The following is a 24,926-nucleotide window of genomic DNA, read 5'->3' on the forward strand; positions in this document are numbered from 1 at the left end:
TAACAGCGCTTCACTGGGCCACTTCCTCCTTCTTCTCCCTTACGCGCAGCAAATCTGCCGCGCTTTTTTCTCCGAGGGGCGTGTCCTGTGGGCGGTCCCGCTCCGACGCCCATACGCCCCCTCCTATTTGACCAATCAGGACCGAGGGGCATAGTGACTCTTCCGTCACGCCCTCGTGCCTTTCCGCGGACCTATCATCAGGAGGGGGCCTCTCAAGCCCGCCCCCCCCCTTCCCATCTGCCTATCGTCGCCTCGCGCGCTCCGTCATCAACCAGCGTCCTCTGCACCGACGCCATCGCTCTGCCGCACGCAGCTCCCTATTCCGTCGGCACCTACTGCGACCAGCTCCAACCTCACCTTTGGAGCCTTCAGGGGGACACGGGACCGCTTCTCTGCAGGATCGGGTAGGCTCTGTCCTGACACAAGCCCCCCATCCCTCCCTGCTCACAGTGCTCCCCTCTGCAGTATCCCTGGTCAGGCACATATGCCCCAACCCAGGGAGCCCTCAGTCCGTCCCTCTCACATTGTCACATACTACGCCTGTGCTCTTTGCGGTATTAAGTGGCCCGCGGGTCTCGCTACGGCCTTCTGCTCGACCTGCAGACCTCCCGCCATGCTGGCACCCCAAGATCCCCCCGCCGCTCAGGACGTGGTAACCCCCTCCCCTTCGGAGTAGGCTGTTGCTATGTCACAGTCTGTCTCTGACCTCACCAAGGTTTCTCAATCTCTGGTGCAGGTCTTAGAACGCTTGCCAGAACGTTTGCCTTTCTTATCAACGGCCACCAGCGCTCCGAACATCCCCACAGACGATTCGCAGGCACCCCTGCCCCCTCCTCACAGGGGCAGACTGATGGCACGTTCTCAGAAATGGATTCATGCGAGCTCATCATCCAGCTCTCCAGACTCTAAGATGCTCCCTGCGTCTCACAACTCCTCCCCGGAGGTCGCCCCGGAATCTAACTCTGCTTCAGATTCAGACTCTAGTTCTGACTCTGACCAGCATTCCAAGGTCCAGGACATGATAGACAGCCTTATAACGGCTGTCAATCAGACTCTGCATGTTACAGAAGACGAGAGCCCGTCCCGGGACTACTCAGTTTCCTTCAAAAAGATTAAGCGTCCCGCACGCACTTTTTCTAACTATGCAGAATTTGACAGCGTTTTTCAAAAGCAGTGGGAGCATCCAGAAAAGCGCTTTACAGGAAAGAAACAGTTAAATGTCCTATACCCATTTAACAACTACCTTGTCAGCAAATGGACGGAGTCACCATCTGTGGATCCTCCCGTCTCTCGCCTTTCCACCAAGACGGTACTGTCCCTCCCGGACGGTTCCTCCCTTAAGGATACCACGGATAGACAAGTTGAGGCCCTCTCTTAAGTCAGCCTTTGAGGCTGTGGGCACCTCTTTGCCCTTCCTTCGCCTCATCTTGGGTATCAAAAGCGGTGTCCGCATGGGCCAAACAGCTCAGACTGGGCATCCTAGCAGGGGCCTCCCCGGACGATCTCGCCGACTTAGCTGATCAAATCGGCCACGCCGGGAAATATCTGCTTACGGCGTCCCTCGACTCTGCTGCATGCTCAGCCCGGGTTTCCAGCAATCTCATTGCCTTACGTAGAATTCTTTGGCTTAAAACCTGGAACGCCGACCCGTCTTCCAAAAGATCTCTAACTAATCTTCCTTTTCAAGGTTCCAGGCTGTTTGGCTCCAAGCTAGATCAGATCATCTCTGATGCTACCGGGGGTAAGAGCACCTCCCTCCCCCAGCCCAGACCCAAACGCCCTTTTCCTAGGAGACGCCCCCTTCAGTTCCGGTCCTTTCGTCAGTTCGCTCAACCGAACCCCTCCTCTCAACAGGACCGTACTCCAGCACAGCGGGACAGTCGTAAACCCTCCTTTAGGCCCACGCCTAACTGGCGCCCAAAGAGTCGCTCCTCCAAGTCCTCTGGATCACGATCTCGATCCAACAGGTTTTCCTCAACATGACGGGTCACTCCCACCTGGGACTTCTCCCAAGGTGGGCGGCCGTCTCCTTCTGTTCACAGATTCTTGGCTCCCGGCAATAGAGGATGCCTGGGTCAAAGAAATTGTGACTTACGGCTACAAAATAGAGTTCGATTCCAGCCCACGATCACTTTTTCTCAGGTCCCGCCCCCCACAACCATCTCTGCTTCCCGGTTTCCTCCAAGCCATCACTTTTCTTCTACGCTCAGGAGTCATAGTCCCGATTCCCGTTCAGGAAAGGTTTTCCGTTTTTTACTCAAATCTCTTCGTCGTCCCAAAAAAGGACGGCTCACTACGTCCGATTCTGGACCTCAAACGGCTAAACTGACACGTACGCGTCCGACAGCTCAGGATGGAGTCCCTCAGGTCGGTAATCGCCTCAATGGAGGCCGGGGAATATCTATGTTCAGTGGACATTCAGGATGCATACCTTCACATCCCAATATGCGCGTCACATCAGAAGTTCCTACGCTTTTCCTTCAAGAACGCGCATTACCAGTTCACTGCCCTCCTCTTCGGCCTCGCCACAACCCCAAGGGTTTTCACGAAGGTGATGGCGACAGTTATGGCCATTCTTCGAACAAGGGGAATTGTAATCATACCCTACCTCGACGACCTGTTAATCAAAGGCCCCACGTTCAGGGACTGTCTCCACAGTCTCCAGATCACCTTGAACACTCTCTCCCGGTTAGGCTGCCTGATCAACACGGACAAAACCTTCCTAGGGATGCAGTTCGACACGACCCGTGCCCGGGTCCTCCTTCCAAGGGAAAAGATGAACTCCCTACGACAAGGAATCCACATCCTCTCCGACCCAGGTCCACACTCCCTTCTCCTATGCATGAGTGTCCTGGGAAAGATGGTAGCTGCCATGGAGGCAGTTCCTTTTGCCCAGTTCCATACACGGTCCCGTCAACTAGCCCTTCTCTCAGCTTGGGACAAGAATCCGTCATCTCTAGATCGACGCATGAAGTTGCCTCGTTAAGTAAGACGGTCGCTAACCTGGTGGTCCCGCCCTTCTTCCTTCAGACCCGGGAGATCATTCCTTCCGCTTCACTGGCAGGTGGTCACGACCGATGCCAGTCTCATCGGTTGGGGGGGGGGCAGTTTTTCTACAACACACGGTCCAAGGCCGGTGGAGTCCCCACGAAGTCTCTCTCCCCATCAACATTCTGGAGATAAGGGCGATTTACCTGGCGTTGCGTCACTGGCAGAAGATCCTAGCAGGGTTCCCAGTCTGTGTACAATCGGACAATGCCACGGCAGTGGCATACATAAACCATCAGGGAGGAACGCGCAGCAAGCCCGTCCTAAAAGAGGTGGCAAGAGTGCTACTTTGGGCCGAGAAGATGGTCCTGGCAATCTCCGCAGTCCACATTCCAGGGGTCGACAACTGGGCGGCCGACTTTCTCAGTCGGCAGGGCCTCGCCTCGGGAGAATGGTCTCTCCATCCCGAGGTGTTTCACCAGATCTGCTTACGGTGGGGCATGCCGGACGTCGACCTCATGGCGTCCCGGTTAAACCACAAGGTTCCGGCCTTTTGTAGCTCGGTCCCGCGATCCGCTAGCAATCGCCCAGGACGCGCTAGTCATATCATGGTCACAGTTCCAACTGCCCTATCTCTTTCCACCTCTACCTTTGATCCATCGAGTCATCAAGAAGGTCAAGACAGAGGGAGTACCAGTTCTCCTAGTGGCCCCAGATTGGCCCAGACGCGTCTGGTACGCAGATCTGATAAATCTGCTTGTCGACTCCCCCTGGAGACTACCAGACCGTCCGGACCTCCCTTCTCAGGGTCCTATTCTTCATCAGAGTTCTCGTTCTCTGAATTTAATGGTATGGCCGTTGAGGCCGCGGTGTTGAAGACAATGGGCTTTACTGACAATGTCATTCAGACCCTAATTAACGCCAGAAAGCCCACTACCTCGCACATATACCACAGAACTTGGAGAGCCTTTTTTCGTCACTGCGAACAAGATCAGCTAACTCCTATGTCCTTTTCTTTGCCAGTCATTTTGGCTTTTCTTCAGTCTGGCCTAGAGGCGGGACTATCTCTCGGCACTCTCGAGGGCAAAGTTTCGGCCTTGTCCATTCTATTCCAACGTAACTTAGCTAGCCGTCCTCGGGTCAGGACCTTTCTACAAGGGGTGGCCCACCTGGCCCCATCCTATCGCCCTCCAGTGGAACCATGGGACCTTAATATTGTCCTAGGCGTCCTACAGCAGCCTCCGTTTGAACCCATTCAGGACATTCCAGCCTCTCTTCTTTCCTGGAAGGTGGCTTTTCTGGTGGCTGTTACCTCTATTAGAAGGGTCGCAGAACTCACAGCCCTCTCTTGTCGGTCGCCTTTTCTGGTGTTCCATCAAGACAAAGTAGTGTTCAGGCTGGTGCCTTCCTTTTTGCCAAAGGTGGTTTCCGCTTTTCACATTAATGAGGACATCGTTTTGCCTTCCTTTTGCACTGCTCCAGTGCATCCACGGGAGAAGTCCCTTCACAAACTGGACCTGGTCAGAGCTCTACGTGTGTACCTTTCCAGAACGGCCTCCCTTCGGCGCTCGGATGCCCTTTTTGTCATCCCTGAGGGGCATCGCAATGGTCTCCCTGCTTCCAAGTCAACCATCGCCCGTTTGATACGTTCGACCATCTTGGAGGCACATCGCATCTCGGGCAAATCTCCCCCTCCCGGAGTAAGGGCTCACTCCACCAGGGTGGTGGGGGCCTCTTGGGCGGTCCGCCATCAGGCTTCGGCCTCTCAAATCTGCAAGGCCGCAATGTGGTCTTCTCTTCACACCTTTTCAAGGTTTTACAAGGTCCACACTTATTCTTCGGCTGACGCCAGTCTTGGATGGAAGGTCCTGCAGGCGGCAGCTGCCGAAGTCTGACCTAGTCTGTGACTATCTTCTGTTCTCCCACCCAAGGGACTGCTTTGGGACGTCCCATGGTCCTGTGTCCCCCAATGAAGCGATAGAGAAAGAGAGGGATTTTTGGTACTCACCATAAAATCTTTCTTGGAGCCTTCATTGGGGGACACAGCACCCTTCCTGTGTTTGGACATATGCCCTGTTGGGCATCTCATTTAGTTTTTCACGGTTGTGCCCCGTTGGGCATTACATAGTTGGTTATTTTGTGGTTCTCCTACTGCTCTAGCCACTAACTGGTGAGCTTGGTGCCTGTAGGCGGGTGCATACTGCGGAGGAGGAGCCATTTTTCCTTTTTTTTGCATAGTGTCAACCTCCTAGCGACAGCAGTATACACCCATGGTCCTGTGTCCCCCAATGAAGGCTCCAAGAAAGAGATTTTACGGTGAGTACCAAAAATCCCTCTTTTTCACTTTGCCCACAAGCAGTATAGTTACCCAAAATGTCATAATTTCTGCTGCATTTACAGGGGTCCCATCTGGTGTATGATGACGTGGGATTTGGGTAAAAAATTGATGGGCATATAAATTTGCCTGGGCCACCATAAGATTTATTTTTTATCAATCAACCATGACAGCACCACGAGAGAGGGGATCCGCCCACCAAGGACAGCAAACCTACAGGTTTAAAAGGGTGACACCTCTCTCCCGCCTCAGTTGGCTTCCTGCCCTTGAAGGAGGAAACTGTGACAGGCTTACCTGTTGAAGATAATTAGAAGTTTTTCCTCTGTCCGGGCCAGCCAGGTAGTTGGCAGGGATCCCTTCTCTGCCCTGGCTGGCGCAGGACTCTGATCCTTCACGGTGTGCTCAAGGGGGCTGGCACTGAAGGATAAAGTGGGCTGTTGAGCGGCGCCCCTGCCTGGGATCTGGCAGCTCCAGCATAGTGCAGGTGGCATGACCGCTGCATCCTGGCTCCCCTCCTTAGCGTGGACTGGATCTGGAACTTCCACGTGCCTGACAGCACAGCTTGTGCAGGGACTGCTGAGGGCGCGGCAGATGACGTCAATGGGAAGCGCTCTCTGTAGTCACGTGGACCGGATCCCGAAGTGCCGAGCGCATGAGACCAGGACCCCGAGGGAGCGCTGGATGATGTCGATAGGAGACGCTGTGACGCGCCCAAAGGGCAGTCGCACCTGGTCCCTACATTGGCAAGGGGGAGGGCGGGTAATCAGCACAGGAAGCAATGCTGAGATCACCCGGAAGCATTCTGGTACCGGGAGCAGATGCCTCTATATGATGGTGAGGCACCATTGCTCTAGGCTTCCCAGTCCCATCTGTCTTTTATTGTTACTAGGGAGATGTGCTGCAACAGCTGCTGCTACATGGAAAGCTCCTGGAGCACCGGCGTCTTCAGGTAAACGGGGGCAACCAGACCACGGAAAGGTGAGGATTTGCGAGCAGGTCCAGTCAACGGAGCTCCAGCAGGATGGACGAATCTGGAACTTCCAGGAACGATCCCCCAGCTGAGAAAGGTCCTTCCTCCAAACCGGTACCAGTCATTTGAGTCGTATGGGTAAGTGATCTTTGAAACTGGCCTCCACTTGACAGCATGGAACTTGACACTACTAAAACAGAAAAGATTTTCCCAAAATCTCATAGCCACCCTGCTGCAAAGTAGAAAGCTTATTACAACCAAGATATATGCTAGAACCTGTAAAGTTTTTTATCCTTTTCAGGTTCTAGGGTGGAAGACTGGGCACCAATAGGAAAGATTTTGGAATTTCTACAAAAAGCCCTTGAATTAGGGTTATCCACCAGCACCCTAAAAGTTCAGGTCTCAGCACTTGGTGCCCTGTATAGCTGCGATCTAGCAGGAAACTACTGGGTTTCACGATTTATTAAGGCAGCTTCTAGATCTAGACCCATTGTTAAGGTAAACTTAGTGCCATGGGACCTAATTGTAGTTCTGTTTCAGAACCCATGGCAGCACCCTTATATTCCCTCCCGTCACATTTTGTGGGAGCACTCCCTTTAAATCACTTATAGTATCACACTTAATAGGTGACGTGTGGTGTAGGTAAAATTTGTTGTTTGCGGTCCTCTGATGCTCTGTAATCCAACTGAGGCGGTAGAGAGGTGCCGCCCTTTTAAGCCTGAAAGGTTTCCTGTCCTTGGTGGGCGGATCCCCTCTCTTGTGGTGCTGTCATAGGTTCCGAAAAATCTCGTTACCGGTAAGTAACTTAAGGCTGTGTGCCCACAATGCAGAATTAAAGCAGAAAATTTCCGCAGCGTTTCTGCATGTTCTTGGCAGTAAAAAAGCTTGCGGATTTTACATGCGTTTTTGCAGCGTTTTTACATGCGGATTTGATTTGCGTTTTTCAAATGCATTGTGACCTCAAATCCGCATGCGGAAACGCACAAATAATGGACATGCCGCAAGGAAAATTCCGCAGCATGTGCACAAAACATGCGGATTTTCATTGGGGATCATGGGGCACGTATTACCAAGCGTTTTTCAAGCATTTACGCTGAGGAAATTCCGCATCAAAAACGCTTGAAAAACGCATAGTGGGCACGCAGCCTAAAACTCTCATCGCTAAAGAATAATTTGAAAAAGTCAATTTAAGTGAGGCCTGTAACTTCAAATTGGATTCTGAGCTGCTCCTGAAATCCAGAATAACAGGCTGATAATTTTCAGGGGGTGCAGTCCATATGGGCTCAATTGCTGTAGGGGTTGCCTGGGTCCTAGGGTGCCTTGCTGGTGGTCCCTCCTCACTACCTCTCTAGATGAGAAGGAAGAGAAATGGAGGAATAATGTGGGATCTTCGTCACGGCCTAAATCTGTGTCTGAGGCAAGGAAACTGTATGCCTCCTCTGGTGAATAGCGTTTTCTTGATGAATGGGCCATTTTTGATTTATTTTTCTAAACAGTGGGGATGTAAGTGGTGCTTTTACACGTGTATTTCTATTTATTATTACATTTACTAAAAGAGAAAAGAAAAGTAAAAACAAACTTTGTATAAAGAAAAATTAGTGACTTCCACTACACTAATGCCTTGTCTATTATTTTTTTTCTGCACAAGAAAAACGGACTAACACTCTGCTCCCATAATATGCTACCTCCCTGTGCCAAGTAGCTTTATATTAACTTTTTTTTTTTCTACAAGAAAATCAGATGTCACTGACACTGTGACGTCCGCTACTGTACTTATAGAAGAAGACAAATAAGAAATGGTCCCTTGGCACAGACTCTGATCAGCAATACTAATCATCAGAGCACTGCAAACGTGGGAAGCGCACATTAGCCTTGCAAAAAAAAAAAAAGTGCGCCAGAAATTGAGTACGGCTTCTTCAGTGCAGAATGAAATTGGGGGGTGGATGCAAGACGCTCCCATGTGACAGTCACGCTAAAAAAAAGTGTGCCAAAAATGCAATTGGAGGTTGGCGGATGGGTCATGGGAGGCAGCTGGAACAGGAATTGGGAACTTTTGCTGCTGTGATCACAGATCGCAACCAATGGTCACCAGTTATTTCACACTAGAAATGGGGGGAAATATGGCGTGCAGAGCCGCAATTGCTATTTTAAATTAACCCTTTTGGTGCCGATTGGTCAGTAACTATTAATCGGTGCCAAAAGGGTTTATAAACAGAGGTGATGCTACAATCTCCCCATCCGTTTTCTCTGCTTTGATTGGTGCGATCTCAGACTGCCCCAATCATAGCTTACTTCATTGATTTTTATTTTTTAACTTTATTGTTAAAACGCTTTGGTTGCTCAGAATTGACTGGCCAATCACAGCAATCGCCAACATGGGGTGGTGGTACAGCCCCCTGTGATGACATGCTGGTATGGTCTGCTGTTAGATCAGAGATAGCAGCCGTCTTCACTTAGTCACTGTGCTGTACGGCGGTTTGCGGATACGTACTTCCCCCAGCGCCGTACATGTACAGCAGATGTCATGATGGATATTTATTTGTCTGTATTTCTCAGCATTGAATGCCCCATTAGTCTTGACCATATCTTCAATACAGCACCAAACTTGCAAGGAACCTCTACCATGCTTTACTGTTGCCTGCAGACACTCATTGCTGTACTCTCTAGCAGGGCTGTAGAGTAAGGAGTCGTGGAGTCGGTATAAAATGGACCGACTCAGACTCCTAAAATACATAATTAAATTGGGTACAGTAGTTCAATGCAGTTTGTGGGGAATATTTTTTCATAAGAATTTGGGAAAGTTCTGAAATGTCCTATAAATGTCTGTCCTATTCCTGATCTAAGGGTCTAGACTTTTAGCTGAGATGAATCTGTGCTACAGTAAATTTATCACTTAAACATGAGCCATATATGAGGGAGTCGTGGAGTCTGTGTCATGGAAATGTCTGAGTCGGAGGTTTGGCTTACCGACTCCACAGCCCTTCTCTCTAGCCCTTTGGAGTACAAAATGCCTTCTGATACAGCCAAATATTTTTCATTTTGACCTGTGAGTCAAGACTACCTGCTGACATTTTTTTTTTTTGTACTCCAGTTCCTATTTTTTCGTGTATAGTTGATTAGATTGACCTTGTGTCTATGTTGAAGTTGTGACTTTTTTGCCACAATTCTTCCATGAAGACAAATTTTTGACCAGACTTCTACAAACAGAAGATGGGTATAACTTGATCCCTCTGGGCTGATTAACACATGCATGCTTACAAAAATTTAAACAATTGACTGCTGCACTAAGTTTCTTTGGCTGACCATGGTGTCAGCTGTCCTCAACGTTGCCCATTTCTTGGTGATCTCAATGCTGCAAAATAAACCAGATACTTATCCTGCTGCCAAATAAATTGCATGATAGATAACGACCCCAAATATACAGCAAAAGAACAAGGAGACCAGGAAGTGATGGTATGGCCCTGATTGCCATAGAGTCCTGAACTCAACATAGAGTATGTCTGGGATTTCATGAGGAGACAAAAGGATTTACATAAACCTACATCCACAGAAGATCTGTAGTTAGTTCTCTGAGATGTTTTGTTTGGCACCTCCCTGCCAAGTTCCTCCAAAAACTGTGCAAGTATATCTAGAAGAATTGACGCGTTGATGCAGTTTTGAAGGCAAAGAGTGTTCATTGATTGGATTTAGATTTCTCTTTTGTTAATTCACTATAGTAGTTTATTTTTAACAACTAACAAAATGCAAACCCTTTTTTTCTAAAGCATTCTTTGCAGCATTAAAACATGTGTACCTTCTTATGTGTATGTACTTATATATTTGCTTGTCTGTATGTTGGGAGAGAAAATATGATATACCTCTTGCACTCTGCCCTTTGTTGCTGTACAGAAAAGTTAGAACTACTGCAAAGTCTATTCACTCTTAATGCCCTAGTATAGTCTCACGTTAGTGATACCAATAACCTTTTTGGCTGTGGGTGTAAATAATGTTCTTATGGTGATGGTAAAAGACACTGACTGAGTTTCTTGGCTTCTAAAAATATAGTAGGTAGCTATCGAAGACATTTAAGCAAGCTTAGTAGGCCACTATTTAAATGCCAGTTGTAATTTTAGTATTCAGATTAATTTACAAAGTAGTAGAATCTCACCCGTCACACATCCTTCCCTCTCTGTTAAGTGATATTGTTACTGTACTACTGCAGGATTGTATGGATGTCTAAAACAAACCTAGATTTAGAAAAATACTTATTGTTTAAATTACGTTTTGTGTTTTTAAGGTAGGTTTTAAAAATGTTGGCAATGTTTTTTTTTTTCTTTCATATCTGTCGGGTGTTAAAAAATCTAAAATAGAAAATTTGCAGTTTTCATAGTGGCCACTAGGTGTTTTTTTTCAAATGTAACTACCTTTCAAGAATCATGTAGTTGCTATAATAAGTAATAGGAAAAACGATGATCCAGCTCCACAGACTCCCAATAGTAAAAACGGATGTCTTTTATTTAGAATTTTTAAAAAATATCCAGATGGCGGTAATGTAACTCCAGCTGGTAGAAAAACTATGCTAGAAGGGAATCACAGGGGCACCAAGGAGGGGTGCGCTACCAGATGCGTTTCGAGCGAAGACCGCTCTTAAACTTGGTATGAATAAGTGTCAGACATAAGGTGAGGAACCCTTCTTATGCTGGCACTAATCAAGAAAAGGTGCTGCAGGTGTGTAACAACCCAAGATAACAAAAAAATAATTTTTTTGTAAGAGTAGTGAATTAAAAAGCAATGGGAATTTTTAGACCATTGCGAGCTGTCAAGAAGCCAGGACAGATCGCTATGGAGATGGGGGCCATCAGAAGGTGTGTGTGTGCCCTCCCCAGACCTGGTTACCATCCGCACATTGAACTGCATGTGCACATGTAGTCATGCGGATATTAAGCGATTCAATGCAACTCAATGGCGGCGAAAATGCCGCGATTACACAAAATAATTGGTAGTGCTGCGGATTTTTCAGCACAGCACATGCGGATTATCATTGGAGAAGATAGCAGACCTTCTACCAAGCGGTTTTTAAGCGTTTCTGCAGTGGAATTGCCGCTGCAGAAAGGCTTAAACGCATAGTGGGCACACAGCCTTAGTGACGGCTGAGCTCTGTTTTACAGCTTTATTGTATTGGCTTAAATAGGACTAAAGTGCAGGACAAGGCGCAACCACTACAATGAATAGGACACACAGCTTGCAGCTGGTCACTGAACATCATGAATTTAATGTCTGCTTATCCTAAATGTATTCAGTGTGACAGCGTGTTATTGCCACTGAATTTATAGAATTGTAGTCACATGACTTCCTGTTGCGCACATTGGGATTTGCATCACCTGAATTGTCTAAATAAGGCAAAATGCCACATCAACATTTGTGCTTTTCACAAACTAGATATAAATGCAGCGAGTGCATAGAGCTGTTACAACTTTCGCCAACAGCAGGTGGCAGTGTGTGGGGATGAAATAAGCCACAGTCAGAGCAGACGGTCAGCGGATTCTTTTCCACTACATAATGCGTGTGGCAACTTTATATTTAGTGAAAACAAGTAAAACCACATGAGACAAGGCACAGAACAAAGGACGGCAATATTAATCACAACCATCTATAACACAGGGCAACAACGTGTGCTGATGGGAGTGCTCATGGGGTAAAAGTGGGTTTTATGTGCAAAGATGTAGACACTGATCCAAAGCCCAAAAATACTTCTAGGAAAAATGGATTGCAGGGTAACGTTAACATGGTCAGGTGTGTGATCCTTATGTAACCCTTTCCCTGCCATTGTGCACTTGATCTGATCACTGAAGCGGCATCACAGGTGCGGTAAGTAAGAACTAGCGGAGTATCTGGTGATGATTTCTTCTCATATGTCTGAATGTGCTGTCTGCACTGACTGTTTTGATGTGTTTGCTTACGAAGTCTTTTCTTCTACCCATTTACTAGCTCCCTAATCTACTATTCTATGGGCCACCTGGAACTGGGAAAACATCTACGATTTTGGCAGCAGCTAGAGAGCTGTATGGGTATGTGACAATGGAAAACAAAATGCAAAGCCCCATTACTTGCTAAATCTCTGCTGATTCTGGTCTTTTCATTGCCTCCTGCTTTGTGCTCTGTTCTTCAGCATTATGTGTAAGGCTGTGTGCCCATGATGCAGAAATGCTCCGGATTTTTCCTGAGCGTTTCTGCATCTTCCTGGCTGAAAAAAACGCATGCGGATTGTACTTGCATTTTTCCTGCCAGGGACAAGCGGATGTGAAGCGTTCTTCACATGCATTTCCGCATGCGGGTTGTCAAGCGCTTTCCAAGCTATTTTAGCATCACTTGGAAAGTGCTTGACAACTTGGTCACACTATATAAATCCATGCAATCGGCATGGATTTATATACTGTGACCATGAAAGAATGGTAAAAAATAAATATTATACTTGCCTTCTGATGGCCCCCGGTGTCCTTTATCTGATGCGTCCTGGCTTGCCGGCAGTTTGCGGTGGACTAAAAGGACCTGCCATGACGTCATTTAGTCATTTTACGAGTCACGCGACTGGCGACGTCAGCGGTCGCGTGACTCGTCACATGAATAAATTACGTCATGGTAGGTCCTTTTTAGACCATCACGAGCTGCCGGCAAGCCAGGACGCATCGCTAAGGACACCGGGGGCCATCAGAAGGTAAGTATAATGTATATTTTTTTTTATTCATTTTTTTTTTTTTTTTTTTACAGGTACTATGGTACTTGGGTCTGGAGGACAGTCTCCTCCAAACCCGGGTACCATCCGCACATTGAAACGCATGGTATCCGCATCTGCAGATGCAGTGATGCGGATGTCATGTGATTTAATGCAAGTCAATGGCAGCGAAAACGCTGCGATTCCGCAAAATAATTGATATTGCTGCAGATTTTTCCACAATGATAATCCGCAGCGGAAATTTCTCGCAGCATGTGCAGAACACATGCGGAGTATCATTGGGGAACATGGCAGACCTACCGAGCGTCTAAGCGTTTCTGCAGCGGAATTGCCGCTTTAAAAAATGCATAGTGGGCACACAGCCTAAGGATGTATTTGTTTAGCTGGATTATACCAATGTCCTATGTACACTGCTTATGATAAACTTCAAGGCTGTTTACCTGCAAAATGACTAGGTAAACAGAATTACAGTTGGATGTAAGTTACTGCTTTTATCTTAAAAGTATGAACACTAAAGACATGAAGTCAAAGTTAATAAAAAATACCAAAGCCTTTATTTAGAGAAGTTGTCCACTACTTTCACATTGATGCCCTATCCGCAGGATAGGGCATCAATGTATGATCGGCCGGGGTTATAGGTGCTGACGGTGGCTGCCGCCGGCCGAACTGCTTACCTCCTTGGCTGTCCATCTGTAGTGGCCGCACATTGAATTGAATAGGAGGCGGATGTGCAGTAACAAGCATCGGCCACTGCAACTTGATTGCCAAGCACCGCAGGTAAGCACTTCCTTCCGGTGTCCGCCGACACAGATAACAGCTGATCAGCGGGACCGCCAGGTGCGGGACCCTGGCCGATCATACATTGATGCCCAACCCAAGGATAGGGCATCACTGTGAAAGTAGTGGACAACCCCTTTAATATAGAAAAGGCATACACGCATATATATCTCAGTAATCATATATCAATACAAAATCAATTAGACACGGTACCAAAGCATGTGTACTACATACATATCTAGGGCTGGGAGAGTATATATTTCAATTCATAATTCCATAAAGTGTAAATGCATGTACAATCTTCCTTATCTGTTGTATGATAAGGTGTAACAGGACCATCTACATTAATAGCTATAAAATGTTAAATTTATACTTAATAATTCCCAATGAGTACTACATTGTTAGTATCAAAAATAATCCTGCAGCCATCCATACATAAACAGCAGAGCTCTTACCCATTGTAACCTGATTGTGTGGTACCACGCTAACAGCCCCAACGCATGTTTCGCATTGACTTCCTCAGGGGGCTATTTTTATTTTTTTTTAAATTTCTTAAAGGTGTAGCCTCGTAAGGAAATTCTCCTTATTGCTGGCCCACCACATGTCCGACAATGAAAAGTTGTATACGTTAGTAAGACCGGTTTCATTCTTCCGACATTCATGGTCTGAGAACTTGCTGCATTGTCCAGACCGCAAATGTCAGGCTGATTTCACATGTCCAACAGTTACAGGCCTGATTCATACACATGCTGCTTTCCACAGTGGTCAGAATATGATTTGAGGCCTTTTACATATAATAACATCCTTGCACTTTTCAATAGTCATCATTTACTTGTTCCCAGAGAAGTATAAGGTTACCCTCTCTCTGGTAGGCATTAGTTGACATTCACACAGACAATCCAGTTTTGTGTTTTTTTTTGTTTCAATAGGTTGCAGAGCACCAAGACAATCTATATAAACATAAATACTTAGCCTTGTCCAGGCGCTAACTAAACAGAACAGACCTTGGCTACTCATACACTGCTGAGCTAGCCCCCCAGCTCAGTCAAACAAAACAGCTATTGTCAATAGTAACTACTGATGCATGCAGTTCTGTGCACAGGGCCTCTGCAGACTCTTCTCTGAGAGGGCTTTCTGCCCTGTCTCTGGAGCATCAAGACATACCCAGTCTGGTCAGCTTCCCTGAGCTGACTGATTAATGAGGGCAGCTAGCCTGTTTATATGCAGAACTAGTGATCTAACCACAACCTGAGCGCTAAGATTAACCCTAATCTCCCTCTCTCCCTCCCTCTCTCCCTCCCCCTCTCTCCCCCTCTCTCGCCCCCCCCCCTCTCTCCCCCCTCTCTCGCCCCCTCCTCTCGCCCCCCCCTCTCTCTCGCCCCCCCCTCCTCTCGCCCCCCCCTCTCTCTCCCCCCCCCTCTCTCTCTCCGCCCCCCCCTCTCTCCCCCCCCCTCCTCTCCTCTCCCTCTCTCTCGCCCCCCCTCTCTCTCGCCCCCCCTCTCTCGCCCCCCTCTCTCCTCTCCCCCCCCTCTCTCGCCCCCCTCTCCTCGCCCCCCCTCTCTCTCGCCCGCCCCCCCCTCTCTCTCGCCCCCCCTCTCTCGCCCCCTCTCTCTCGCCCCCCTCTCTCTCGCCCCCCCTCTCTCTCGCCCCCCCTCTCTCTGCCCCTCTCTCGCCCCCCTCTCTCTCGCCCCCCCTCTCTCTCGCCCCCCTCTCTCTCGCCCCCCCTCTCTCGCCCCCCCTCTCTCTCGCCCCCCTCTCTCTCGCCCCCTCTCCTCGCCCCCCTCTCTCGCCCCCCCTCTCTCTCGCCCCCCCTCTCTCTCGCCCCCCTCTCTCTCGCCCCCTCTCTCTCTCCCTCCCCTCTCTCTCGCCCCCCTCTCTCTCGCCCCCCCTCTCTCTCTCTCGCCCCCCCCTCTCTCTCGCCCCCCTCTCTCTCGCCCCCCTCTCTCTCGCCCCCCTCTCTCTCGCCTCTCTCGCCCCCTCTCTCGCCCCCACTCTCTCGCCCCCCTCTCTCTGCCCCCTCTCTCTCGCCCTCTCTCTGCCCCCTCTCTCCTCTCTGCCCCCCTCTCTCTGCCCCCTCTCTCTGCCCCCTCTCTCTGCCCCCTCTCTCTGCCCCCTCTCTCTCTCTGCCCCCTCTCTCTGCCCCCTCTCTCTGCCCCCTCTCTCTGCCCCCTCTCTCTGCCCCCTCTCTCTGCCCCCTCTCTCTGCCCCCTCTCTCTGCCCCCTCTCTCTGCCCCCTCTCTCTGCCCCCTCTCTCTGCCCCCTCTCTCTGCCCCCTCTCTCTGCCCCCTCTCTCTGCCCCCTCTCTCTGCCCCCTCTCTCTGCCCCCTCTCTCTGCCCCCTCTCTCTCGCCCCCTCTCTCTCGCCCCCTCTCTCTGCCCCCTCTCTCTCGCCCCCTCTCTCTCGCCCCCCTGACACTTTTTGGTTTTCGACTATAAACTTTGTGAGGAATGAAAAGTGGAATCTGATTGGTTACTAATGGCAACTGAGCCAGTTTCACTTTACACTATGTTTGATAAATCTCCCCCTTCATAACCTTATTACACTTTCTGTCCACCTACTTTTGTACCACCCTGTGTAGTGTTTTTATACAGAATAGATTATACTGCGTGTATGTATTTATATATTAATAAATATATACAGTATAGATCTATTTATATATATTTTTTTCACCTCTCTTGGTTATATTATATATTTTCAGGCCAGAATTGTTTCGACAACGCGTACTGGAACTAAATGCATCTGATGAAAGAGGAATACAAGTAATTCGTGAGAAAGTGAAAAACTTTGCTCAGCTGACAGTTGGCGGAACCCGTTCTGAGTAAGCAATATATTGTTCTCTCCTCATGACTATATGATGAATTATATAGAAGACATGCCTTTACAAACAATGGGTTCAGTCTGCTTAATATCCATTGCCAAAGTACTGTTTACCATTAAGCGGGTCTCATTGTTTTAACAATCAATGTAGTAGGATCATTGTACTGTACACTAAACCAGGGCTCGACAAACCCAGGCGCCTGGTCGCCAGTGGCGCCTAGAAAATGTTGCCTGGTGCTTGAGGAGTTGAGGAGAAAAAAAAATACTCTCAATCCAATCCCACCTCCTGCACGGAGTCATCCAATCGGAGGAAGCAGGGACAGTATCGCTCAGGCCGCCTTCTCCACTTTGCTCCGCCCCCCTTATGCTCCGGGACTGGACAGGGAGAGTTGGGTTACGGGGGAAGCAGGGCTGGCGTCAGCACCCGGCGTACCCGAGCAAGTGCCGGGGCCCTGGAAAATCAGAGGGGCCCAGCCGCCCACACACCCACCCGCCCACTCACTGTCGGGCCCGGGCCCACACACCCACCCGCCCACTCACTGTCGGGGCCGGGCCCACACACCCACCCGCCCACTCACTGTTGGGGCCCTGTCCGCTTCCTCGGCACCTGTTCAGGGACGCAGGCGCTGCTTGATTGCCGGCACTTCCCCCAGACATGGCCGCGCGCTGTCTGGCTGTGTTTGCTAGTAATGACACGGCAGGGTCGACGGCACTGCACCTTTAATTGTGCTTGTGTGTCGCTCCTGCCGTGTCATTACTAGCAGACACAGCCGCACAGTGCGCGGCCATGTCTGGGGGAGTGCCGGCAATCAAACACCGTCGGAGCGGAGGTACTGCACAGATGGGCGGGAGGGGCCCGGACCCGACCGCAAGTGGGCCCCTCTGATGTTCCAGGGCCATGAAGTCTGTGACACGCCGGGGGCCCTGCACTGCCCCATACCCGAGGAGCTGCTGGACAGGACACTGGACCGGGGACAGGTGAGTGAGGCTTCCCCAATCCCCTTATTAAAAATATTAGTAATGGGTCTGTGTGAGTGCATGTATGTGAATGTCAGTGTATATGACTGTGTGTATATATATTTGTCTGTTTTATCTATGTGTATGTCTGTATGTGTACATATGTCTGCGTACCGTGTGTGCGCGCGCATATGTCTGCGTACCGTGTGTGCGCGCGCATATGTCTGCGTACCGTGTGTGCGCGCGCATATGTCTGCGTACCGTGTGTGCGCGCGCATATGTCTGCGTACCGTGTGTGCGCGCGCATATGTCTGCGTACCGTGTGTGCGCGCGCATATGTCTGCGTACCGTGTGTGTGCGCGCGCGCGCATATGTCTGCGTACCGTGTGCGCGCGCGCATATGTCTGCGTACCGTGTGCGCGCGCATATGTCTGCGTACCGTGTGTGCGCGCGCGCATATGTCTGCGTACCGTGTGTGCGCGCGCGCATATGTCTGCGTACCGTGTGTGCGCGCGCGCATATGTCTGCGTACCGTGTGCGCGCGCGCATATGTCTGCGTACCGTGTGTGTGCGCGCGCGCATATGTCTGCGTACCGTGTGTGCGCGCGCGCATATGTCTGCGTACCGTGTGCGCGCGCGCATATGTCTGCGTACCGTGTGTGTGCGCGCGCGCATATGTCTGCGTACCGTGTGTGTGCGCGCGCGCATATGTCTGCGTACCGTGTGTGTGCGCGCGCGCGCATATGTCTGCGTACCGTGTGTGCGCGCGCGCATATGTCTGCGTACCGTGTGTGTGCGCGCGCGCATATGTCTGCGTACCGTGTGTGTGCGCGCGCGCGCATATGTCTGCGTACCGTGTGTGTGCGCGCGCGCATATGTCTGCGTACCGTGTGTGCGCGCGCGCGCATATGTCTGCGTACCGTGTGCGCGCGCGCGCATATGTCTGCGTACCGTGTGTGCGCGCGCGCGCATATGTCTGCGTACCGTGTGTGCGCGCGCGCGCATATGTCTGCGTACCGTGTGTGCGCGCGCATATGTCTGCGTACCGTGTGTGCGCGCGCATATGTCTGCGTACCGTGTGCGCGCGCGCGCATATGTCTGCGTACCGTGCGTGCGCGCGCATATGTCTGCGTACCGTGTGTGCGCGCGCGCGCGCGCATATGTCTGCGTACCGTGTGCGCGCGCGCGCGCATATGTCTGCGTACCGTGTGTGCGCGCGCGCATATGTCTGCGTACCGTGTGCGCGCGCATATGTCTGCGTACCGTGTGCGCGCGCGCGCATATGTCTGCGTACCGTGTGCGCGCGCGCATATGTCTGCGTACCGTGTGTGTGCGCGCGCGCGCATATGTCTGCGTACCGTGTGCGCGCGCGCATATGTCTGCGTACCGTGTGCGCGCGCATATGTCTGCGTACCGTGTGTGCGCGCGCGCATATGTCTGCGTACCGTGTGTGCGCGCGCGCATATGTCTGCGTACCGTGTGCGCGCGCGCATATGTCTGCGTACCGTGTGTGTGCGCGCGCGCATATGTCTGCGTACCGTGTGTGTGCGCGCGCGCATATGTCTGCGTACCGTGTGTGTGCGCGCGCGCATATGTCTGCGTACCGTGTGTGTGCGCGCGCGCATATGTCTGCGTACCGTGTGTGCGCGCGCGCATATGTCTGCGTACCGTGTGTGTGCGCGCGCGCATATGTCTGCGTACCGTGTGTGTGCGCGCGCGCATATGTCTGCGTACCGTGTGCGCGCGCGCGCATATGTCTGCGTACCGTGTGCGCGCGCGCGCATATGTCTGCGTACCGTGTGCGCGCGCGCGCATATGTCTGCGTACCGTGTGTGCGCGCGCGCGCATATGTCTGCGTACCGTGTGTGCGCGCGCGCATATGTCTGCGTACCGTGTGTGCGCGCGCATATGTCTGCGTACCGTGTGTGCGCGCGCATATGTCTGCGTACCGTGTGTGCGCGCGCATATGTCTGCGTACCGTGTGTGCGCGCGCGCGCATATGTCTGCGTACCGTGCGTGCGCGCGCATATGTCTGCGTACCGTGTGTGCGCGCGCGCGCATATGTCTGCGTACCGTGTGTGCGCGCGCGCATATGTCTGCGTACCGTGTGTGCGCGCGCGCATATGTCTGCGTACCGTGTGCGCGCGCGCGCATATGTCTGCGTACCGTGTGCGCGCGCGCATATGTCTGCGTACCGTGTGTGTGCACGCGCGCATATGTCTGCGTACCGTGTGTGCGCGCGCATATGTCTGCGTACCGTGCGCGCGCGCGCATATGTCTGCGTACCGTGCGCGCGCGCATATGTCTGCGTACCGTGTGTGTGCGCGCGCGCATATGTCTGCGTACCGTGTGTGTGCGCGCGCGCGCATATGTCTGCGTACCGTGTGTGTGCGCGCGCGCATATGTCTGCGTACCGTGTGCGCGCGCGCATATGTCTGCGTACCGTGTGCGCGCGCGCGCATATGTCTGCGTACCGTGTGTGCGCGCGCGCGCATATGTCTGCGTACCGTGTGTGCGCGCGCGCGCATATGTCTGCGTACCGTGTGTGCGCGCGCGCGCATATGTCTGCGTACCGTGTGTGCGCGCGCGCATATGTCTGCGTACCGTGTGTGCGCGCGCATATGTCTGCGTACCGTGTGTGCGCGCGCATATGTCTGCGTACCGTGTGCGCGCGCGCGCATATGTCTGCGTACCGTGCGTGCGCGCGCATATGTCTGCGTACCGTGTGTGTGCGCGCGCGCGCATATGTCTGCGTACCGTGTGTGCGCGCGCGCATATGTCTGCGTACCGTGTGCGCGCGCGCGCATATGTCTGCGTACCGTGTGCGCGCGCGCGCATATGTCTGCGTACCGTGTGCGCGCGCGCATATGTCTGCGTACCGTGTGTGTGCGCGCGCGCGCATATGTCTGCGTACCGTGTGCGCGCGCGCATATGTCTGCGTACCGTGTGCGCGCGCATATGTCTGCGTACCGTGTGTGCGCGCGCGCATATGTCTGCGTACCGTGTGTGCGCGCGCGCATATGTCTGCGTACCGTGTGCGCGCGCGCATATGTCTGCGTACCGTGTGTGTGCGCGCGCGCATATGTCTGCGTACCGTGTGTGTGCGCGCGCGCATATGTCTGCGTACCGTGTGTGTGCGCGCGCGCATATGTCTGCGTACCGTGTGTGTGCGCGCGCGCATATGTCTGCGTACCGTGTGTGTGCGCGCGCGCATATGTCTGCGTACCGTGTGTGTGCGCGCGCGCATATGTCTGCGTACCGTGTGTGCGCGCGCGCATATGTCTGCGTACCGTGCGCGCGCGCATATGTCTGCGTACCGTGCGCGCGCGCGCGCATATGTCTGCGTACCGTGCGCGCGCATATGTCTGCGTACCGTGCGCGCGCGCGCATATGTCTGCGTACCGTGCGCGCGCGCATATGTCTGCGTACCGTGTGCGCGCGCGCATATGTCTGCGTACCGTGCGCGCGCGCGCATGTCTGCGTACCGTGCGCGCGCGCGCATGTCTGCGTACCGTGCGCGCGCGCGCATGTCTGCGTACCGTGCGCGCGCGCGCATGTCTGCGTACCGTGCGCGCGCGCGCATGTCTGCGTACCGTGCGCGCGCACATGTCTGCGTACCGTGCGCGCGCGCGCATGTCTGCGTACCGTGCGCGCGCACATGTCTGCGTACCGTGCGCGCGCACATGTCTGCGTACCGCGCGCGCGCACATGTCTGCGTACCGCGCGCGCGCACATGTCTGCGTACCGCGCGCGCGCGCGCACATGTCTGCGTACCGCGCGCGCGCGCGCACATGTCTGCGTACCGCGCGCGCGCGCACATGTCTGCGTACCGCGCGCGCGCGCATGTCTGCGTACCGCGCGCGCGCATGTCTGCGTACCGCGCGCGCGCACATGTCTGCGTACCGCGCGCGCGCGCGCACATGTCTGCGTACCGCGCGCGCGCGCACATGTCTGCGTACCGCGCGCGCGCGCACATGTCTGCGTACAGCGCGCGCGCGCACATGTCTGCGTACCGCGCGCGCGCGCGCACATGTCTGCGTACCGCGCGCGCACATGTCTGCGTACCGCGCGCGCGCGCGCACATGTCTGCGTACCGCGCGCGCGCGCGCACATGTCTGCGTACCGCGCGCGCGCACATGTCTGCGTACCGTGTGTGCGTGTGCGCGCGCACATGTCTGCGTACCGTGTGTGCGTGTGCGCGCGCACATGTCTGCGTACCGTGTGTGCGTGTGCGCGCGCACATGTCTGCGTACCGTGTGTGCGTGTGCGCGCGCACATGTCTGCGTACCGTGTGTGCGTGTGCGCGCGCACATGTCTGCGTACCGTGTGTGCGTGTGCGCGCGCACATGTCTGCGTACCGTGTGTGCGTGTGCGCGCGCACATGTCTGCGTATGTGAAGGATGAGGGGGCAGGCTGGGCCATGTGTAATATATATATATATATATATATATATATATATATATAGATATATAATATATATATTTCTCCGCCGTATCTGTGCATCATGAATCGTGTATGTGTTAAAAGGGCCCACTGAGACTCTTTCGCCCGGGGCCCAGAAAAACCTGGAGCCGGCCCTGGGGGGAAGGATCGCTGTGGCCGGGGGCCCGTTCTCATCTCCCGCTACCTGTGTAAGTACATACAAAGGCCGTGCTCCCCGGGGAGACGCCGTGTGTGTGAGGGGGTCTATATGTACAGTTTGTCAACAAAAAAAATTCTGGCTCCTAAATTTTTTGGCTGGCTCCTAGATTCTGAACAACTTTGTCGACCCCTTGCACTAAACAATTACCTGTCTATGATAATTTAGTGGGATTGTCCAGGATTAAAAACAGCACTTCCCAAACCTGTGGGTTATGCATGCATGTCATTCCAGCTCTGTTACATTCACTTCCAAGGGGCTTGGTCTCAAGATCAGTGTTCCTCACAGTAGAATTTACATGGCACCTAAATCTGCTTAATGTTTTTGCAAATTACATTTCTTTTGTTTGTAGTGGCAAAACATGTCCCCCATTTAAAATTGTTATTCTGGATGAAGCAGACTCTATGACATCAGCTGCACAGGCTGCTTTGAGGCGCACCATGGAGAAGGAGTCCAAAACAACCCGATTTTGTCTCATTTGTAATTATGTCAGTAGGTAAGTTCTTGTAATGACCAGCCCGCTTTACTTTGAGAGTCTCTAGTAATGCAGTTGAGGGTAGGGTGTTGTGTAAATGAGACAAACTGATTCTGATAATTTTACAGAGAAATCATGAAAAAGTATTGAGGACAAACGGATCTGATGAAAGCCCCATGCCTATGGGTTGTGTGTTTAGTGTTTTGGTTTTATTCTGAACTCAAACCACAGACAACTTGTGAAAAGTATCTGTAAAATACACGGAGCGCAGTGTATATCGTATACCAAACTACATCGCAAGAAAACATTCCTATATCAATTTCAGCACTTATTACCTGAGCTGCCTGATTTTCTTGAAAGGGCACTTCTAATGTTAATAATTTGGTTGGCCTATCCTTAAGGTGGACCATTATCCAATCTGGCTATGCCCCCCTCCCCCATCCTTTCCCTACTGATAAGCTCCATGGCTGATCAAATGCTGAAACCTTTTCTGCTCCGTTTACCTGCATGCCATCTGCATAGAACGGTGCTTGGCATTGCAGTGTTGTCCCTGTCACTTCCACATTTTGCATTGGTGTTTCTAAGCCAAATCCAGGAGTGGAAGCTACACAAAGAATAATGGAACCTTGTTTTTGCCTACTAATTTTGAATAAAATGGTGATCCCCAGGGGAAAGTGGCTTACTGTATTCCTATGTATATGTCTGTTTGCTATTTTTCTGATATATTGACTTTTTTTTTAACGTATACCTGTCAATTTATAAAAAGCTTTTATATATTAAACACACCTATTGTTTCTGATTGGAATGGGCTAGGTCCTGAATAGTAGTTTTGAGTCCATAAATTTACCCTCCAAGATGTATATGGATCCATATACAACTAATAAGCTGATACAGTGTTCCCCCAACTCCAGTCCTCAAGGCCCACCAACAGGTCATGTTTTCAGGATTTCCTTAGTATTGCTCAGGTAATAATTACATCACCTGCACAGGTAATAATCCCATCACCTGTGTAATAGTAAGAAAATCCTGAAAACATGACCTGTTGGTGGGCCTTGAGGACTGGAGATGGAAAACGCTGAGTTGGTAGGCCACTCTGTGTGCAGGGACTGTGGAATTCTGAGAGCTGTTTTAAGTAATAAAATGGGGGTCTCTCGACTATGACCCCCACCGATCATCAACACTATGCAGTGCCTGAAATACATAAAGCTTTCATAAAGTGATAATTACGCGTTAAGCTTAGTATATTCCTATGAACTGTGACTGATGCGGCTTGGAGCTGTTGTGCTCCAATGTAAATGGGCAGCATGGGCGTTAACAATGAAACTCAATTATAATCCTCTTTAGTTCATACTTCAAATTTTCGGTGTGGCAGTAAATGACAACTGCTAAACCTTTTTTTTTTTTTTGTTAGAATTATTGAACCTTTAACGTCTCGTTGCTCTAAGTTTCGCTTTAAACCTCTGTCGGATGAGATACAAACAAAGAGAGTTCTCGATATCTGCAAGAAGGAAAATGTGCTCATTACAACCGAGGTATTTTTTTTTTTTGTCTGTTTAAAATTGCTTGTTTGATCTTTGTCACTACAAGAAACATTGATATATTGAATGACAAAATAAGAAAATAGTCAGGTTTTTAAGGTGTTTTTTTTTTTTTTTGAATTGTTTGCACTGAACAGTTTTAGCCTAAGATGAAATGTCCATTTTAATGACACAGGATGTAGAAGTTTGTTTCTTTATTGATCCTCATACATGATAAAGGTACACATACACAATAGGAATGGGTTTGAGAAGGGAGGCAGAGAAACTTCATAGAATGATTACTATTATCTTGCATTTTGTTTATTCTTGGATGTGTAATTTGAAATATTCAATTAATAGTCCACAACATAATTACCATGTTGCTGTTGTACAGTGTCTGGAAGTCCTTTATCTAGCTCGCTGTCTGAAAAACTGATATAAAACTGTCAGGGTTCCTGGTTGTGACTGCTTTCTGCCTTCCCCCTCTTTTTCCCACTTTGTAGCGATATTGGCATTGTGTGACAAGAAGTGTTACACAAATCTCAATAGTGGGGAAACTATATACAGTCTCTGCAGGGCAGAGAAAACAGGCTCTAGAAAAAGAAAATTTGCAGGCCTCCCGTCCAGCGTTGCAGATTACTGACCTGACCGATGGAGCGGAGTCCTGCGAATTGATTCTTCCACCTCTATTCATAAGCTCTCATGTGCAATTTTTTGCTGTGTCCCTTTGCACAGGAAA

At 51.0% G+C, this 24,926-nt stretch overlaps 1 protein-coding gene across 1 annotated transcript in view; it reads left to right on the forward strand.

Annotated features, from left to right (window-relative positions):
* RFC4 (replication factor C subunit 4) overlaps window positions 1-24,926 on the forward strand; it is a 48,095-nt gene that overhangs the window by 11,395 nt on the left and 11,774 nt on the right. Inside the window, exons 3-6 of the mRNA XM_073673088.1 lie at window positions 12,261-12,340; window positions 16,481-16,600; window positions 22,548-22,691; window positions 24,082-24,202. Coding sequence (XP_073529189.1) covers window positions 12,261-12,340; window positions 16,481-16,600; window positions 22,548-22,691; window positions 24,082-24,202 — 465 coding nt within the window. The remainder of the gene's footprint in view (window positions 1-12,260; window positions 12,341-16,480; window positions 16,601-22,547; window positions 22,692-24,081; window positions 24,203-24,926) is intronic.

This window comes from Phyllobates terribilis, unplaced genomic scaffold (assembly GCF_046119375.1).
Source record: "Phyllobates terribilis strain yellow unplaced genomic scaffold, ASM4611937v1 Scaffold_3__8_contigs__length_932513732, whole genome shotgun sequence".
In the NCBI taxonomy this organism is placed as follows: Eukaryota; Metazoa; Chordata; class Amphibia; order Anura; family Dendrobatidae; genus Phyllobates; species Phyllobates terribilis.